The sequence below is a fragment of the Sphaerodactylus townsendi genome, linkage group LG03, assembly GCF_021028975.2.
Source record: "Sphaerodactylus townsendi isolate TG3544 linkage group LG03, MPM_Stown_v2.3, whole genome shotgun sequence".
In the NCBI taxonomy this organism is placed as follows: domain Eukaryota; kingdom Metazoa; phylum Chordata; class Lepidosauria; order Squamata; family Sphaerodactylidae; genus Sphaerodactylus; species Sphaerodactylus townsendi.
In genome coordinates this window covers 164152858-164170569 of record NC_059427.1, presented here as the reverse complement: position 1 = coordinate 164170569, position 17712 = coordinate 164152858, and the positions used below count along the sequence as shown (strand labels likewise).

At 45.4% G+C, this 17712-nt stretch overlaps 1 protein-coding gene across 4 annotated transcripts in view; it reads right to left on the bottom strand.

The window, feature by feature from the left end:
• Positions 1-17712, bottom strand: part of STXBP4 (syntaxin binding protein 4) — a 168779-nt gene that overhangs the window by 92456 nt on the left and 58611 nt on the right. For all 4 annotated transcript variants that reach the window (XM_048490980.1, XM_048490978.1, XM_048490979.1 and 1 more), the window contains exons 11-13: positions 12097-12162; positions 7124-7300; positions 239-355 (exon numbers count right to left, since the gene is read on the bottom strand). In XM_048490980.1, the coding sequence (XP_048346937.1) occupies positions 239-355; positions 7124-7300; positions 12097-12162 (360 nt within the window). The remainder of the gene's footprint in view (positions 1-238; positions 356-7123; positions 7301-12096; positions 12163-17712) is intronic.

Genomic DNA, 17712 nt, shown 5'->3' with positions numbered 1-17712 from the left:
ACGGAGTGAGGGGGAACTGCCCCCAGGGCTTGCATGCGCCCTGTGCCCCTGCCGCGGCGCCACCCCCCCACCCCTGCTCCCGTACCGAGGCGCACCCGCGGTGTCGCACCCCCTACCCCCGCCACTGTTCTGAAGTCTATGTAAATCCTAGGGATTGGGGCTCAGGGCCATGCATCCCAATGTTTCACAGATGAAAACAGAGATGCCCCTCTGTCCTCACACAGGAAACTACTTTTACCTCAACAAACTGCAGTAACTTCCCAGTTGCCACCTCAAACGTTTTCTTGGCGGTTTCAGATTTTCTCAGTTGACAGTCGAGCACAGTAATCCTCTTCCTTAAATCTTGAACGCTATCCTGGGGAAAGGGGATTGAGGTGCACTAAATTAATAAACCAGAGACAACACATTTTTCAGGAGGCAGGTTTGACCTGGAATGTACACCAGACAGGAGGAAGCTTATTCGCTGTGCACATCAGATGTGCAACCATGAAGATGGAGCCCCCACTATCTCTTCGGTCAGCCGACAAGAAACTTCTAAAGCTAAACAAGCACACATTTGCAAAACTACAATAGTGAGAGCTGGGTCAGGCTGATAGAAAGAGAAAGGAATCCTGATTTGGGGAGCATGCCTCAATGGCCATTTACGCACTTGCGTTCGGCCTTGTAGCAAGCTTAGTTTTCTTCGCCACAACCTCCTGCCTTCCCCTGGAGATATGGCAAGATCAGACAGACAGACAGACAGACAGACAGTCAGTCAGACAGACAGACAGACAGACAGACAGACACCTTTATTGGCATTATAAATTACAGTAAAATTACGTTTATCAATTAACTAAACCCGTTGAAATATGTTAAAATATATACATTGAATATCCACATACAAACCCCTACATATAAAACACGTAGATAAATGAATTAACCATGACTGTTTTGTAAAGAATAATTATGCTTGGCCAGGTAATGTTTCAGAAAGCTTGCAACATTTTCACAGATAAGGTCACAAGAACCATTAAGCAGAAAATTAATAATAGATGACGACATATCAGTATTTAACCTCTCTATCAAGGGATGGATATACATGGAACAAGGAGAGTCCTGGGCTGTTTCCACACACACACGGAAACGCCCCTCCACCAGCATGAATTGTGCTAGTGGAGGCTCGAAGACTGCTCGCACAGCAGCATGCGAGCAGCCCCGACTTTCTCCCCAGACAGAGAGGTGGCTCTGCATGGAGCCACCTCTCCATCGGCCCCCTCCACTCACCATACCGTCCAGCGTTGCTCTGGAGGGCTGGAGGGACACGCCCATGCTGCCTCCGACCCCTGGAGGTTGGAGGGCAGAATGGGCGTGTTCCTCAGCCCTCCAGAGCGACACTGGACGGGATGGTGAGTGGAGGGGAGGGGAAAAACGGAGTCTTCCTAGTGGTGCAGTTCACACTGCGCCGGCGGGAAGACGGCGCTTTTCAAAAACCTCGCTCATCGCCGGCTTCATGCCGCTCCAGGGCGGCCAGGACGGTGCTGCTGTGAAGCAGCAGTGCCTCCTGTGCAAATGCTTCCCCAGGGACAGCGTTTTTGCCATCCCTGGGGTGCTCTATTCCACCCGTGCGGAAAGGGCCATAGATAGGGCACTCTAAAAGTACTTGTTGGACAGTCTCAACAACAGATATGGCAAGATCAAGGTGTCAAGGGTCTTGAAAATTAATCACAACTGATGGTGAAGATGAGAAGTAAAGAATGCAAGGGTTTGGGCACCAGAACCATAGCATTCCTAATGTGCCTTCCCTGAGATGCTGCATGACAAAGTTACCTTTCCTATTATCGCTGCCTCCTCCTCTTAAGAACAAGGTGCAGGCCTACAGTTAACCAACAATGTTTTGATTATGGTGGGAGGTTCATATCTGAACTTTTATCAATGAAGCCAGCCTCTGCAGGAACTTAATGTATCTTTTTAGTAACATACTGTAGGAATATATTAAAGCTGACTCATACTCCCACAACCTATGCTAACTATAGTCACAGAGGCTCTTCTTATAAATTGCAGCCCCTCCCCCCCCGCTCAACAAATGTTGCATCAGTCTTTTAGTATTTAGCAGTTCCTGATTAATCCCATCTTATTACCTATACCAGTGGTGGCGAACCTATGGCATGGGTGCCAGAACTTCTAAGCTTAAGAGCCTACCCTATTGTAACAACTGCTAGGGTATGTTTAGAGAAACGGATAGAGGAACTGCAGTTATATCTCATTTGTTTTGGAAACCTTTGCTCGATCTAGTGCAGTGCTAATACATACTTGTAACCATTCTATTTTTAATAAAGACTTTTGAAACTTAGATGTGAGGAACAGTTCTCTGTACCACCTAGGCCTCCACCGGAGGGCACCAGTAGGAAGACTGACAGTTGGCAAGAAGCTGTTCCTCCAGGGCCTCTAATCTGCCCTGTGGAACCCAGGAGAGGAGAAACGGGGGAAACCAAGGCTACCCTGTTTCCCCTAATATAAGACATCCCCGAAAAATAAGACATAGTAGAGGTTTTGCTGAAGTGCGAAATATAAGGCATCCCCCGAAAGTAAGACATAGCAAAGTTTTTGTTTGGAAGCATGCCCGATGAACAGAACACAGAAAAATAAGACATCCCGTGAAAATAAGACATAGCGCATCTTTGGGAGCAAAAATTAATATAAGACACTGTCTTATATTCGGGGAAACACGGTAGGTCTCAGAGTTGGACAGGAGGCTGGGGAGCCCTGACCTTCTTCAGCGGGAAGTTCCTCAAATGGTCAGGTGGTGGCAGCGGTTTACCCAGAGAGAGAGAGAGAGAAAGCAAGCCCTTTCCAGAAAAAGGTGGCAACCCCTGGTGGAGGATTGGGGTGGAATAGGGCCTGCTGGGTAGTTGTGCACCAGGCAGACCCGGAAGTGACTGGAAATGCTAATTTATAATCCGATCATATCTACTTGTTAGTTTCTGGGCGAGGTCTTCCATCATTCTTTCCTAAGGCTCTTGCCAAATACAGCTGACTCTCTTCTTTGCAGCATAATCTGATGAGGTGTGGCCGTCTTTCCCTCCAACCTCTGTCTTTTTCTCTGTAACCTGGAGATTTCTTGCATCGCTACCCAAGTTTAAAGCACATCAGGGGGAGTGAAGTCCTCAATCCCAGAAATGGAGTTTAGAGTAACAATGGCCCCTGATACAAATCGAGCCTTGTGGATTCTTTTAGTATTTTCAAAACACTGGGGCCATCCAATCACAGGTATTTTAGTCTGTTTGTACCCTAACTTGTTCCTATGAGGAATGGAGTCCAGTGACTACATAAGCATGAGGTTCAGGACTTCATTTTTCTTTGTAAGCGTGCAATTTCAATTGTCCATCTGCTTAAATAAAGAACTCTTTTGTTGTTCTGGGTCTTTAGGGCAATGGGCACAGGAAAGAGAAGTGTCCCACTTTTGCTTTGTGATAAGATCTTAAAGACAATGATAGGAAGGAAACAACGTGTGCTAAGGAAAAAAAACCCTGAAGCTGTAGCTGATTGGCTATATCATGCAAATCCTTTCATAAGTACACTTAGGTAATCTCCCTTTTGCGGATTGGAAGCTTTCTAATCAGGCAGATTTAGTGACATTCAGAAGGGCAATGCATCTGCCAAAGAAAGTGACTGATTTTATATTTATTTATTTTATTTATCATTTAAACTTGCTATACCGTCCACCCCCAAAGGGCTCTGGGTGGTGTACAATATTTCAGATAAAACATCCCAAAAACATAAACCATCAAACCAGAACAAACACATAATATTAAAATAATTTCAAAATGGCAAAACAACTCTATATAGACCCTTTCACTATAGGGAATGGCACTCACATCAGCGGCTGTCTCCACCAAAGGCCCAGGTGGAACTGCTCTGTTTTGCAGGCCCGGCAGAACTGTCCAAGGTCCTGCAGGGCCCGGATGGATGGAGGCAGTGTTCCACCAGGTTGGGGCCAAGGCACTAAAGGTCCTGGCCTGGGTGGGGGCCAGCTGCATCATAGAGGGGCCAGGGACCACCAATAGATTGGCCTCTGCAGAGCGCAGAGGCCGAGTGGGGAAATAGGGGAGGAGACAGTCTTTTAGATATGTGGGCCTATGGCATGGGTGCCAAACTTCACTAAATCCAGGTGGTATCATCAGGATAATCTCTTGCTGATACCAGCCAGATTTGGTGATGTTTGGTTCAGAGGATCCAAAGTTATGGATCCCCAAAGTGGGTGCTCCCATCTCCCATGGTTTCAATGGAAGCTAATAGTAGATGGGGCTACCCTTTTGAGGGTCCATAACTTTGGACCCCTTGAACCAAACTTCACCAAACCTGGGTGGTATCATCAGGAGGCTCTCCTAAAGATACTCTGAAATGTTGGTACTGCTAACATAATCATTCCTCCCCTGACAGGTTGCGTGAATGTCCCTTCTAAAATGACACCTGACATGTGCAATTTTAAAAATATGTAGACTAAAAATAATGACCTATTCTTTTAAAAAGCAGGGTAGTTTTGAGTCACAGTGAACAGGCATGTTGATTCCAGTTTTTATTGTAAGATCCATTGTTTAAAACCCTTCCTTACAAAAAAGCTAAGGTTTTTGTACTTTTAATGTTATTGTTGATACCATATTGTTCTTGTTGACCCTCTTTTCCACTTACAGAGCTAGTTTACTGTTTCTTTGAAATAAATATTCAAAAACTAGCTCAGGTATCCTACCCAAGACTTGGCTGTCTGCGACTGTGTTTCCCATCCATAAAAAAGGAACTCACTCAGAGCCTGCTAACTTCCGCCCCATCAGCCTCCTCTCAGTGATAGGGAAGATTTATGCTAAATTGCTACTGAAGAAACTTCAGCTATGGCTTTCCCACTCTGGTGCAGTGGGGGATGAACAAATAGGCTGCGAAGGGGAAATCTCCTTCTGACCACGCCTTGGTGCTATTACACCTAGCCAGTAAATCACTCAATCAATGCAGATAACAAACTCTTACACTGCCTTTTATTGATTTAAAGGCTGCCAGTTTTGACTCCCCTGTGCCAATGAGAACTTCTCTGGATTGCAAAAAAACTGGCTGCCCCTCAACATTGATGCCAGACTTCTAGTTCTTAATCAGGGTAAGCAACTGCACACAAAATACCAGTTGCCGGATCAAGTGTTCCCACGTATGGCCAGTCTTTGATAGACAGTATTCCAATTTCCAAAGGGGTCAAACAGGGCTGCGTCCTGGCCCCTATTCTTTTCAATCTTTTCTTAAGTGACCTCCCCTCTGCTCTCTCAGCAGTGAACAGCCATACCCCAAAACTGGGTACATCCCATGTATCAATTCTGCTCTATGCAGATGACGCTGTCCTTCTCTCTCGATCCAGAGTTGGCCTCAGACGCTTAATGAAGCGCTGTGTGGATTACTGTGAATCCAACAGACTGACAATTAATATTCAAAAACATTTAACCTACTGATGCCTCAATTAATGTAAATTTATTGGTATCTATTTTTATTTTTGAAATTTACCAGTAGCTGCTGCATTTCCCACCCTCAACTTATACGTGAGTCAATAAGTTTTCCCAGTTTTTTTGTGGTAAAATTAGGTGCCTCGACTTATATGCAGGTCGACTTACACATGAGTATATATGGTAATATATATAGGCAAGTTTAACAACAAGAAATGTAAAAATAATTCATTTGGTCTTGCTGCCAATTGCATGCTTTCCTGAAATATGCCATCTGACTGAATGCTGAAAACCCCTTATTAAGGGCCATCTCTGTATCAACTTAATAGAGAAATATGCTGTATTGCTATCAACATTGTGACACTGATTTTATCATTTGCTTTTATGACTTCCTTATTTTACTGTTGGGGTGTTTTGATGAGTTTCTAAAGTGGAAGGATGGAATACAATCTATTTAAAAAACAAATCAACTAACCAGGTGAGAATGTGGTAGAGTTGCCAGGCCAGACGTGGCAACCAGCAGAAGGGTTGGGTGAGGGACACGGAGGGTTTGATGTCAGTATGTAAGTTCTGGAGAAAATCCAAAATGACATAGAGTAGCCCTGGGAATCTCTGGAAACTCTGTGGTAAAACCACAAGAATTTCCAGCAGTTCCTAGAGTTACTCATGTCACTTGCTGGTTTTCCATGAAGTGATATAGGAATGTCAGTGATGTGGCTGGCATCCACTCGGCCAAGGCCTCTACGGCCCTGGCTCCTGCCTGGTGGAACACTCTTCCTCCAGCTGTCTGGACCCTGCGGGATCTTGGTGAGTTCCACAGGACCTGTAAGACTGAGTTGTTCCACCAGGCCTTTGGAGGGGCCGGCCACTGATGCTTGCCCCCCCCCCCTTTTTCTCCTTTTACATCTTGGGTCCCTTTAACACCTATGAGCCCTATTGGGAGGGTTTTATGAGAGTTTTAATGTTGGACGCCACCAACTTCGTACTGAACGCTGTATTTTGATGGGTTTTAATAATGTATGGTTAATGGAGCCTATATTATTTATAATCTGTATTTTGTTTATGTGCGTCACTTGTTTTTTTGTTGTATTCTATTGTATTCTGTTGTACTCCCCCTTTGGGGGAGGGGCGGTATATAAAATTAATAATAAATAAATAAAGTGATGTCATTGTTTTGTTTTTTTCCTCTTATCACTGCTCCAAGCAGTGGTGGGAACAGACACTGCCAGTGGGAAACTTCCCACCACAGCAGAAGGTCTGACAACTCTACGACAAATGCCTAGAAATCTAAAGCAAGGGAGTATCCACTTTCACCCTTCCCAGGAGGCCTTTATCAAACCATAATAAAAAGTGTTTTGACATGACATATTAGTTAACATAAAAACACAAGAGAAATCCATATTAATGACACTTGAACTGTACCATATTAGCCAGTGACCCACATACGGTGGTGGCTCATGTTTCCCTAACCAAGAGATACTTGAATAAAGGAAGGTTCGTAGACTTTGTACTGCTCTCATTCTTGGTGCATCATTCTGGCTATTGAATAATACAAGACAAACAGTGACCTACTTAAGGAAAGCAAATGAAAGAAAAATGAAAAACAGGATACATGACAACAGCAAAGAAACCATGGCAACTCTACGAGAGATTATTGTTGTGCTTACTTTATTTTGTCCACCGTGATTGGCAAGCTGAGCCTTCAGTTTGGCCATTTCCACCTCTAAAAGGCCGATTACTTCCTCATAGTCCATTTCCATTCTACGAGCTTGTGTTTGCGCAGCTTCAGCAAGATGGATTCTACTCCGCAGAGCCCTTGACTCTTCCACAGAGGCCTTGGCTTCCTACAGAGAACCAAATTTCAATTTTCTTTTTTAAAAAAGTACTGCTGTAACAAAACTGACTTTAACAACAAAAAAATCACACCTTCGTTTCTTTTTTTCCAGTCTTTAATTACAAAAATGTGTTCTGTCATTGATGAATGGCTAGAAGATATTCTATACAAAGTATCACAATTTCAACTGGTGCAACGTAACAATATAACACTGAAATAAACGCATTGCAACCACCGCCTTTTAGTGCTCAGTCTAGTGTATTAAATAATAAAGTGCATGTGTACATTTGACATACAATACAATTACAATTCTCTATATACTCGAATATTGAGAGCCGTAGCCTTCCAACCGTAGCAATAACGCAGGGGTGTACCTAGGCAAACTGGTGCCCGGGGACAAAACCTGAGTTTGATGCCACCCATCCCCACCATGACCAAACAATGATTTTTTTGCACCACCTCACAAAACACCTCCCACTCCCAGCAAAACATACATGGCTCTCTCCCCACCAACTCTTTTCCTAATTTCCTAATCACAAAAACCCTATGACGTAGGTTGTTAGCCTGAGAAACAACTCCAAGCCAGTGCAAGTCGGTATTAAGCATGTACATCTCTCACAAATCACCCCCAGCAAAACATTTACCAAACAAATGTCAGCATCATCTCTCACAAAACACCTCCAGTGGAATCCACCCCCAAACAGCATCACTTTCAATGGTGTTTAAACTAGGTCAGATTCTTCTTTTAAATCTACCTTAAAGTTTAGAATCTGGGGTCCGTTAAAACAGTCTGAAAGTGATGCTGTTTGGGGTGGATTCTCCCCACCCTGAAACAGCATCACTTTTGAGGGTTGAGATTCAGATGAAACAAATAGCAGATTTGGCTGAATCTGGGCAATTCTAGCACATTCGACAAAAAAATTGTCCACCATGTCCCGCCCAAATATGAACAAAATGCTAATGCAAGGTATTTGGGGTTTTGGGGTATTTTTGGTGTTTTTTTCTGCCTGTAGGATGATTATTTTGAAGCCATGCCACATTCATGATTCAGTGGCATCATCCAGAGATCATCCTGGATTTACTACCACCTAAGTTTCAGGATGTTTGGTTCAGCAGTGTTATGGACCCCCAAAGAGGGTGCCCCCATCCCCATTGTTTTCAATGGGAGCTAACAGGAGATGGGGGCTACCCATTTGAGGGACCATAACTTTGGTCCCCCTGAACATAACTTCACCAAACTTGGGTGGCAATCATAAGAATAGTTAACAGATAATACCCTGAAATTTCGGTGTCACTAGCTTTAAAAATACACCCCTTCCAGGCAGCCCAAGAAATTTGCCCAAGATTCTTTGTTTTGCAGTGACTTTGCTCCATTGTAGCTAATGAGGAATTTCTGAGGCTGCACATTTTTGAAGATAGAGGTGTCAGACTTTCAAGGTGGCTCCAAGAGGCCTTGAGTAATAGCATCCAAGCTTGGTGACCTTTGCTTCTGGAGTGGGGGGGGGGTTGAGCCAGTTCTGAGAGAACTCAGCCCACAGGCTTTCATATGCAGGAGCGGGGAAACAAAATAAGCCTTTTGGGGGCCCACAAAATTGAACCCCCAGAAGCAAAGGTTTCCAAACCTGGATGCTATTACCAGGAGGCCCTCCTGGAGCCACCCTGAAAGCTCTATCTTCAAAATGTGCAGCCTGCCTACACACTCCGTGAAATTCCCATTGGCTATACGGAGCAAAGTCACTGCAAAACAAAAGAAGAATCTTGACAATGGGGTTTCTTGGGTGCCTGGAAGGGGTATTTTAAAGTTAGTGACACCAAACATTGACAGTATCATCTGTTAACTATTCTTATGAAGCCACCCGCTTCCAGGAAGTTATGTTCAGGGGGACTAAAGTTATGGTCCTCAAAACGGGTAGCCCCCATCTCCTGTTAGCTCCCATTGAAAACAGTGGGGATGGGGGCACCCCCTTTGGGGGTCCATAACTTTGCTACCCCTGAACCAAATTTGGGTGGTATCACTGCATGGTCCTTGGATGGTACCCTGAAATCTTGGTGCTTAGCCTAAAAAAAATGCGCCCCTGCAGGCCGGAACGGAAAACACTTAAAACATTAAAAAAAAAAACTCACGCTGTCTTAATTCTGAATGTTGGTCCCATGTAATTCTAAATGGGGGGCACCCGGGGACAAAGGGTACCCCCTGTCCCTAGGCAGGAACGCCACTGCAATAAAGTATCTGTTCAATAACGTCATCCACAATACTCTAGAAAGCCAGATGGGGAAATTGATGTACGTGAAAGTTTCACCAGTAGATATTTACCCCAATTATGGCTGCTATGATGTACAAATAATCTGATGAAGAACTTTTCGAAAACAGTTAAGGAATAGCGCAATCCGTTTATTGTTGCATACGGAGTTGCTTGAATTTTGGAATCTTCAGAGACCGTACCAGGAGACTATTGTATCGGCATAGGAAAGCGAAACCAAATCAACAAAGAACTGATGGCACGACGTTATTGAACGGATACTTTATTGCTACGGTTGGAGCGGAAGGCTACGGCTCTCAATATTAGAGTATATAGAGAATTGTAATTGTATTGTATGTCAAATGTACACATACACTTTATTATTTAATACACTAGGATCAGAATCCCAGCCTGATAAAATTAGGACCATAATGAATCAGCCTTACCAGCATGGCCAATTGGCCATGCTGACAGAGGCTGATGGGAATTGTAGTTTCTGAACATCTGGAGAGCCGCAGGTTCCCTACCCCTGCACTAGACTGAGCACTAAAAGGCGATGGTTGCAACGCGTTTATTTCAGTGTTAGAAGATATTCTAACCAATGTTCACTCTGTGACAATCCTGAGGAGGAAAGTTGCATGTGTTCATATAGTTTTGGAGATAATTGGTTGCAATGAAAATGCAGAGATATCTGAGGACTCCGAGGGTCATTTTCATTACGGACACGCACTTTCAATCCACTTTCACATCTGTTTGCAAGTGGATTTTGCTATTTCCACAGTAAAATCCAGCTGCACAGTGCACTGAAAGTGGATTGAAAGTGCATTATTCTGCATGTACAGAAGGGGCCCCACAGTTCTTTCCTTCAGTCAGTAACAAAGGTAAACCAAAAAAAAACCACCTGAGATTTGATTTAATTAGTTTAACTATTAATAGTATTACCCACAAAGATATGTCACAGGATTAAGAAGAGAACAGAGAGGGAGATCAGACATCAACATACTTAAGGCACGGGCTAATGCATTGGCTTGAAAATGTACTTTAAAAGTTAAATGCATTGGAAAACTGGAAACTAAAAGACGATGTGCAGACTCACAATTCAGTCCACAAGAAGGTATGATTCTACATGAAAGCATTACTAGTCAAATTCCGTGTTTCTCAGCTGCCAAAGACGCATATCTGCTCTTTGTGAAATGCTTTTGAAAACCACTATTTTATGGCAAATCAGCAATGGCTTGGATCCAGAAATCTTTCAGAGGAAGGTAATGGAGGCTGCAGATATTTCCCATGTTTGTCTCATTGCCAGCAGCCATTTGTCACCTTGTAAAGTTTATATAAGGCACCTGCCTGGACCTCACTGATCTGGAGATTGCAGTAGGAAGAGGGGATATTTCAAATGCAATCCAAAGGGGGAGGGGGGGCAAATGGAGCCCGGCGCAAGAGCCAGCGGCACAGAGCAGGGAATCGCCGCCATTCCCCCTCTGCCCCAGGCAGAAGGCGGCCAGGAGTCCATAACTTTGTACCCCCTAAACCAAACCTCACCAAACCTGGGAGGTATCATAAGGAGGGTCTCCTGAAAGATCCCTGAAATGTTGGTGCTGCTTGCCTAAAAACTGCGCCCCTGCAGGCCGACAACTGAAAAAACACTAAAAAGCACACAAAGCACACAAATGAACCTGAAATTTTTTACTCCATCAGGGCTTCGGAACATAGGGTACCCCATGTCCCCTAGGCAAATATGCCACTGCCCAGTGGTAATCAGCACCCTGGATGCCAGTGCAAAAACACTAGGGCACCACTTGAAACAATTAGACACAGCATTAGAAATGTGGTCAGATACTGTTAGTCTACAGCCAGCCTAAAGCCTTCACAGGGAAGCAAACTGTCAGTGTTATAATCAGACCATTTGGACAAAAAACCACAAATATTCAAAGGTCTCACATGCAGAAACAGGATGCATAACTTGTAGAAACCTTGAGTTTTATTTCCTAATCAGTTCTTCATACACAGCATAGTAACAATGAAAACTGTTTTATCCTTCAGTCCTAATTTGGGTTGATATGCCAGCCTTTTACTACCAATGCAACTGGTTCATTGTGGACTCTCCAAACAGATTTTCACCTACATTCCATTCTTAATACCAGTCCATTGGACAGACTACGAAATATTATTTTCAGCTAATATGCCATGAAATAAAGGTTTTGATTGCCCTACAGGTAAGGGACATATCTTCCTAGCTTATGGTGGCAATTACATTTTAATCCCCACTTTTCTAAGGCCCCTTCCGCACATGCAGAATAATGCCCTTTCAATGCACTTTGCAGCTAGATTTTACTGTACGGAATAGCAAAATCCACTTGCAAACAATTGTGAAAGTGGATAGAAAGTGCATTATTCTGCATGTGCGGAAGGGGCCTAAAAAAGAGTATTAATATTGTTTCCCTCTCTTCCATTTTGTTCTAGGATTTATGCATGCATGCTACTGTGAACTCTTTGAAAATATAAATAACATGCTTTCCCCCTTCCCTTGGGAAAAAAGTGTCATGATTACAGACATTCCACCTACTTGTTTAGTTGTTTGTAGCTCTTCGGTTAGTTGTTGTCTTAGACGTTCTGATTCAGTAAGCTTTTCCTGTTAGTACAAACAGAAAATGGTTAGTTAGGCAACAAACTAAGAGGTTTTCTTTGTCTTTTGAACCAATATCAGAAAATGTAATGGGCATTACATGGGCATACCTTCCAGTGGTGGGATCCAAAAATTTTAGTAACAGGTTCCCTTGGTGGTGGGATTCAAACAGTGGCGTAGCGCCAATGGGGCTGGGCGGGGCACGACGGGGGCATGGCCGGGCATTCCGGGGGTGGGGCATTAATAATTTCTCTGTTACAGTAAAAAACTCTTACTGTAAAAAAAGTTCCTAATTTTCAGCTGCTATCTTTCTGTCCATAATTTAAACTCATTATAGCAAGTCCTATCGTCTACTGCCAACAGAAACAACTACTTCTCTAATTGACTGCCTGTCAAATACTTAATACTTTCAAATACTTAATTTTGTTTCTATTATTATTATTATTTATTATATTTATAAACCGCCCTCCCCCGAAGGGCTCAGGGCGGCGAACAAACAAATAGATAGAGCACAAATAAAATCAAAATTTTTAAATAGTTATTAAGTATGGCTCTATAAGTTAAAATCAATTCCCCATTAAAATGCAGCATCTATCAAAATTACCGATGGCTTCTACTTGTAGTCCCCTAAGAAAAGAGGGGAGGAAAGAAGAGGGAGGGGAACGCAGGGTCCACAGATTTTAGAAAGTGGGGTGATCAGCTGCCGGCTCCCCAAAGGCCCGGTGGAACAGCCCGCCTTGCAGGCCCTTCTGCGAATTCATTAAGATCCCTGGCCCGGTGGAGGCCAGCCGCATCATTGAGGGGCCAGGGATCACTAAATTCTGCTTCGCTGAGCAGAGGCCTATTTTGGGACATATGGGCGGTGACGGTCCCGGTGAGGGTATCGAGGGTCCCAGGTCACAAGTAGCGTCCCGTCAAAACCAACACCTTGGGAAAACGATTCGAATTCAATCGGTACCAGTGCAGGCGTACGAGCACAGGCGAGATATGGTCTCTTAAGCGGCACCTCCTGTGAGCAAGCGCGTCACGATTCTGGACCAATTTTAATTTCCTCAATCAGACGCAAGGGAAGGCTCATGAGCTTAGAAGCTGCAATAATCCAGTCTGAGGTGACCGCTATGCTGGATCATCACGTGGCTGTGGTCCGGATGAGAGGAAGGCCAGCCGCCGGCTTGGCGAGATGGAAAAACGAACTGGTTACATGGGCCACCCGTCTCCACGAAAGAGACTAATCCAGGTGGACCCCCAGGCTACTTAACGGAGGAGGCCGGTGCCAATGGAAGCCCCTCCCATGCCGGGCGCTGGAGATCCCATCCTCCTTCCCGCTTGTGCCAGAGGATCTCCGGCCTTTGACGGGTTCAGTTTTTTAACCTGCTCTGCTTCAACCAACCAGCAACCGCCTCCAAACAATGCTGGAGAGCCTAGGCCATGACCGCTCTCCATCATCAACAGAATGAGCTGAGTGTCATCAGCGCATTCGATGACAGGTCAGCCCAAAGCCCGCATTCAACTGGAGCAAGGCCGTGATATAGATGTTAAATAATAATAAAGGGGACAACAATAGAAAGTGCCCCTGAGGCAATAATTCAAAATGAAGTGGGCACCTCCGAAGCTTGGTCCCCACACCACACTTGCTGACCCCGTCCCGAGAAAACGGTGAGTAATCCACTGAAGGACAGTGCCCCGCACTTCAGAAGCTGCTGTATGCGGGTCAAAAGGTCGTAATAACCGCCATCAAACGCTGCGTAAGATCTAACAATACCAGCAGCCGATCCGCCGGGTCAAGTTGCATACGGATGATCTGTGGACGTACATAAGAACAGTCTCCGGTCCCATGCCCAAGCAGCACGGAAGCCGACTGGAAGGGATCGAAGGTCCGATGTGTCCTCCAGGAAGCCCTGAAGCTGCCTTAACACCACTCTCAATTACCTTCCCAGAAACGAAGATTCGGAGACGTGGGCGTAATTGGCCAGATTCCAGGATCTAACGATGGTCTTTAAGAGTGGGCGACCATCACCTCCTTCCAACCCAATTCGAAAAAACTCCTGGCTCAAGGGAGCTATTGATGATATTCAACAGGTGGGTCGTGAGGCTCCACCGCATGCTTTAATAAGCCAGGAGGGGCACGGATCCAGAGGACAGGTAGTAGGTCTAACAGCAGCCAGGACCCTGTCGACAGTGGCTTCAGGGAGCAGGGAAACTGGGTCAAACAGCCTGTGAAGACGGCAAGGGAGCCTTCCAGTTCATTTATTGTCTCTAAGGTGGAAGGAAGGTCCTGGCGGAGCGACTCAACTTTATCCGCAAAAGCTCATAAATGCCTCTACAGCCAATAGCCAATTGTTGATTTGTAGAGCCCTCAGACAATGAGGTGAGTGGACCAACGGATACTAAATAATTGTGCTGGGCGAGCTAGCAGATGCGCAGAGAGGAGGAGAAGAGTCCTCTTCGCCTTCCTTCGCCGCCATCTCATAGGCCTTCATAAACGCCCTATAAGATGTTCGCGAGCCCCGCCACGCAGATTTCCCACACTTCTCGCTTGTACCGCCTGAGCTCTGCTTCATATGCGTAGCTCCTCAGTGTACCAAGGAGCTAGTCATGACCGAGCCAGAGGGCTGGAGCAATAACTCCCTGGCGGCATCGGAAAGGGTATTCCAGTCTTCCACTCTTGCTCATCGAGGGTGCCAGTAGGTTCAGGGTCCCGCGAGAGAGCATCTAGGAATCCAATAGGATCCATAAGTCCTCGCTGGGCGGCATAACCGTCCACGCCAGGATAGGATGTCGGGATGTCAGCGGCATATCCATCCGGGACCTTCAGGGCATAATGGTCAGACCATGGCACTCTATCAATAGAGGATATGACCATATCAATTCCCACTCCAAAGACTAGGTCTAGTGTGTGCCCGGCTCCTTCATGAGTGGGGCCAGAGTTTACCAAGGAGAGGCCCAGCACGCCATGGATGACACTAGGTCCAAGAGCTACCGCATTAACAGGCGTGTCGACATGGATGCTGAAGTCACCCAAGACAATAAGTCTGGGGAACCGCAACGCCCAGTCAGCCACCACCTCCAGCAATCGCAGAGTATTGCCCTCTCGCGCGCTTAGGGCTTAATCGGGTACACCAGGAGGACAGCCAACCTCTCCGACGCCAACCACTCCAGGCCGCATACATTCCAGACCCACAATCTTGGACAGGGACAGCCCTGGAAGGATAGTATCACGGATGAACATTGCTACTTCCACCCCCCCGCCCTTGTTCGCGGACCGGTGGAGGCACGCTGAACCCGTGGGGAGATTCCTCGCTTAAGGCCACGGTCTCCCTTCGCACTCCAGGTTTCAGTAATGCAAGCCAGGTCCATTCAGGTCTCCTCGTGATATTCTCGGAGAACAGCGGTCTTATTATTTATGGACCTGGCATTTATCAACACCAGTGACGAAGAGAGTAACCCTGATCCCTACTACCCAATGCCTCGATAGATCGGAGGTCAGAAGGCGGGCGAGCATATCTGCATCTCGCCCATCTTCTCTCATGTGGCCACCGTCTACCGTCATATTTCTAGAAATTAAAAGAAGGATACTTTCCTTAAACAAGGAACTTTACCATATTTCTAAAACATGTTTTTAAAACAGCCCAACAGGGAGAATTATCCTGCTTTCTACCTTCGCTTAACCAGCCACAGGGAAACAACAGGACTTTATGATTTTTTTTTGGACCTAATGGAGATTTCCTAACGGAAAAGCAGACCCAATTAGTAACCCCTCTCGCACACACACAAATAATTAGTAACCCACTCTCGGGAACTGGTGAGAACCTGCTGGATCCCACCTCTGATACCCTCCCTGCACCCAGCTTCTACCAACAAGTGATTGGAATTGGGTAAGAATGAAGTATTCTATCATTCAGGGCTCATTTTGGTGTGCTGGCTGCTTTATTCAATAATACCACCTAATTGTCTCTTCCTCCTGCCACCCTATTGGAATAAATACCCTTGTACTTTTTTCAGCAAATCTTTTTCTCATTTCCTTATGTTTGAAGCACTGAAAACGTACCTGATTGCCAGTTGGCTTTGGCCTACGCTCTCAAGAGTATGTGATTTGGGTTTAGATCATATGGATTTACAGAGAAACCCTAGGTTTGCAAGGTGAGGCAAACATTTTGGTCCAAGTGTTTACACATCTAGCTGTTAAAATACACTATTAAACTAGTATACAAGTTAGGACAAGGGAATTATACAAGTTAGGACAACCCCTCACAGGCTTTGCAGACAAATGATTCATAGATTTAAAATGATTTTTAAATCTTTTCAGTTAGTGCTGAAGGGGTGGGGCTTCTCACATTTTTAAATCTTTTCAGTTAGTCTCTGGAACCAGCAGAGAAGAGGAGCAGCTGGAGAGGAGACAGCAGTGGGGCCAGAAAGGGCTGAGGAGCTCCTGGTTTTTTTCTTTACAGAGGGCTTTTCTCAAAGCCACATCTTTTTTAAACAGTATATTTTAAACAGGGTTTTCTCTTTTTCTCTCCTTGTCCTGGGGCTGCTGATTGGTGGAGGCTGCAGAAGGGGTGGGGCTTCTCACATTTTTAAATATTTTCAGTTAGTGCTGAAGGGGTGGGGCTTCTCACATTTTAAAATCTTTTCAGTTAACGGCGAGCGCAGGTGTTTTACTAAATAAGAACATATTTTAAGGGATAATAGAAGGTATAGAAACCTTAAGAGGGAGGCACTAATTAAAATCAGTATTTGAATATCAAAACAAAATTAGATATGAAGGCAGGAAGCCAGCAGGATGGGGGCTTTCCAGTGTTTTGCACTGGAGTGTCACATGTATGACTATCTGCCACTAGGACAGAAGTCATGCCCCTCGCTGCAATGAGCTCCTGGCACTCAAGGAACGCTTGCGCTCTCTTGAAGCGAAGGTGGCAGACCTGGCAAAGCTGAGAGAGGCAGAGAGGGCAACAAACAAGGCTTTCAGGGACTCCAAAGCAGCTCGGGTCCCACTTCCCAAGGTGACATCTCTTCAGATGTCATGGAGAATGAGAGTCTGGGTGACGGAGGGTGCCAGTTCTGAGGGTGGAAGATGCTCCCTTAGATGGGACCCTTCCTTTAGCTGAGTGGTCAGATCCTCCTCAGATTGAGGATACCCTCGGGAGTGTGGGGCTCCTTGCAGTGGGGTGATTCCGATCATTAGGAATATAGAGAGTTGGGGTTTTGTGACAGGCGTGATGACCGATGGTGACTTGCTCCGCCTGGTGCTAAGGTTGGGCGTGGATGTCAAGACTCTGCCTAGATAGGCTGTTAGACAGTGCTGGGGTGCAGTCAGCGGTTGTGGTCCACATTGGTACCAATGACATTGGGAAATGTACCGGAGGTTCTGAAGCCAAATTTAGGCTGCAAGGAAACAGGTTAAAATCCAGGACCCCCCAAGGTGGCATTCTCCTCGAATGCTACCTGTTCTCTACCAAGAGGGCAAGCTAGGCAAGCGGAGATACAGGGTCTCAATGGGTGGATGAAAAGGTGGTGTAAGACAGAGGGTTTCAGCTTTGTCAGGAACTGGGGAACCTT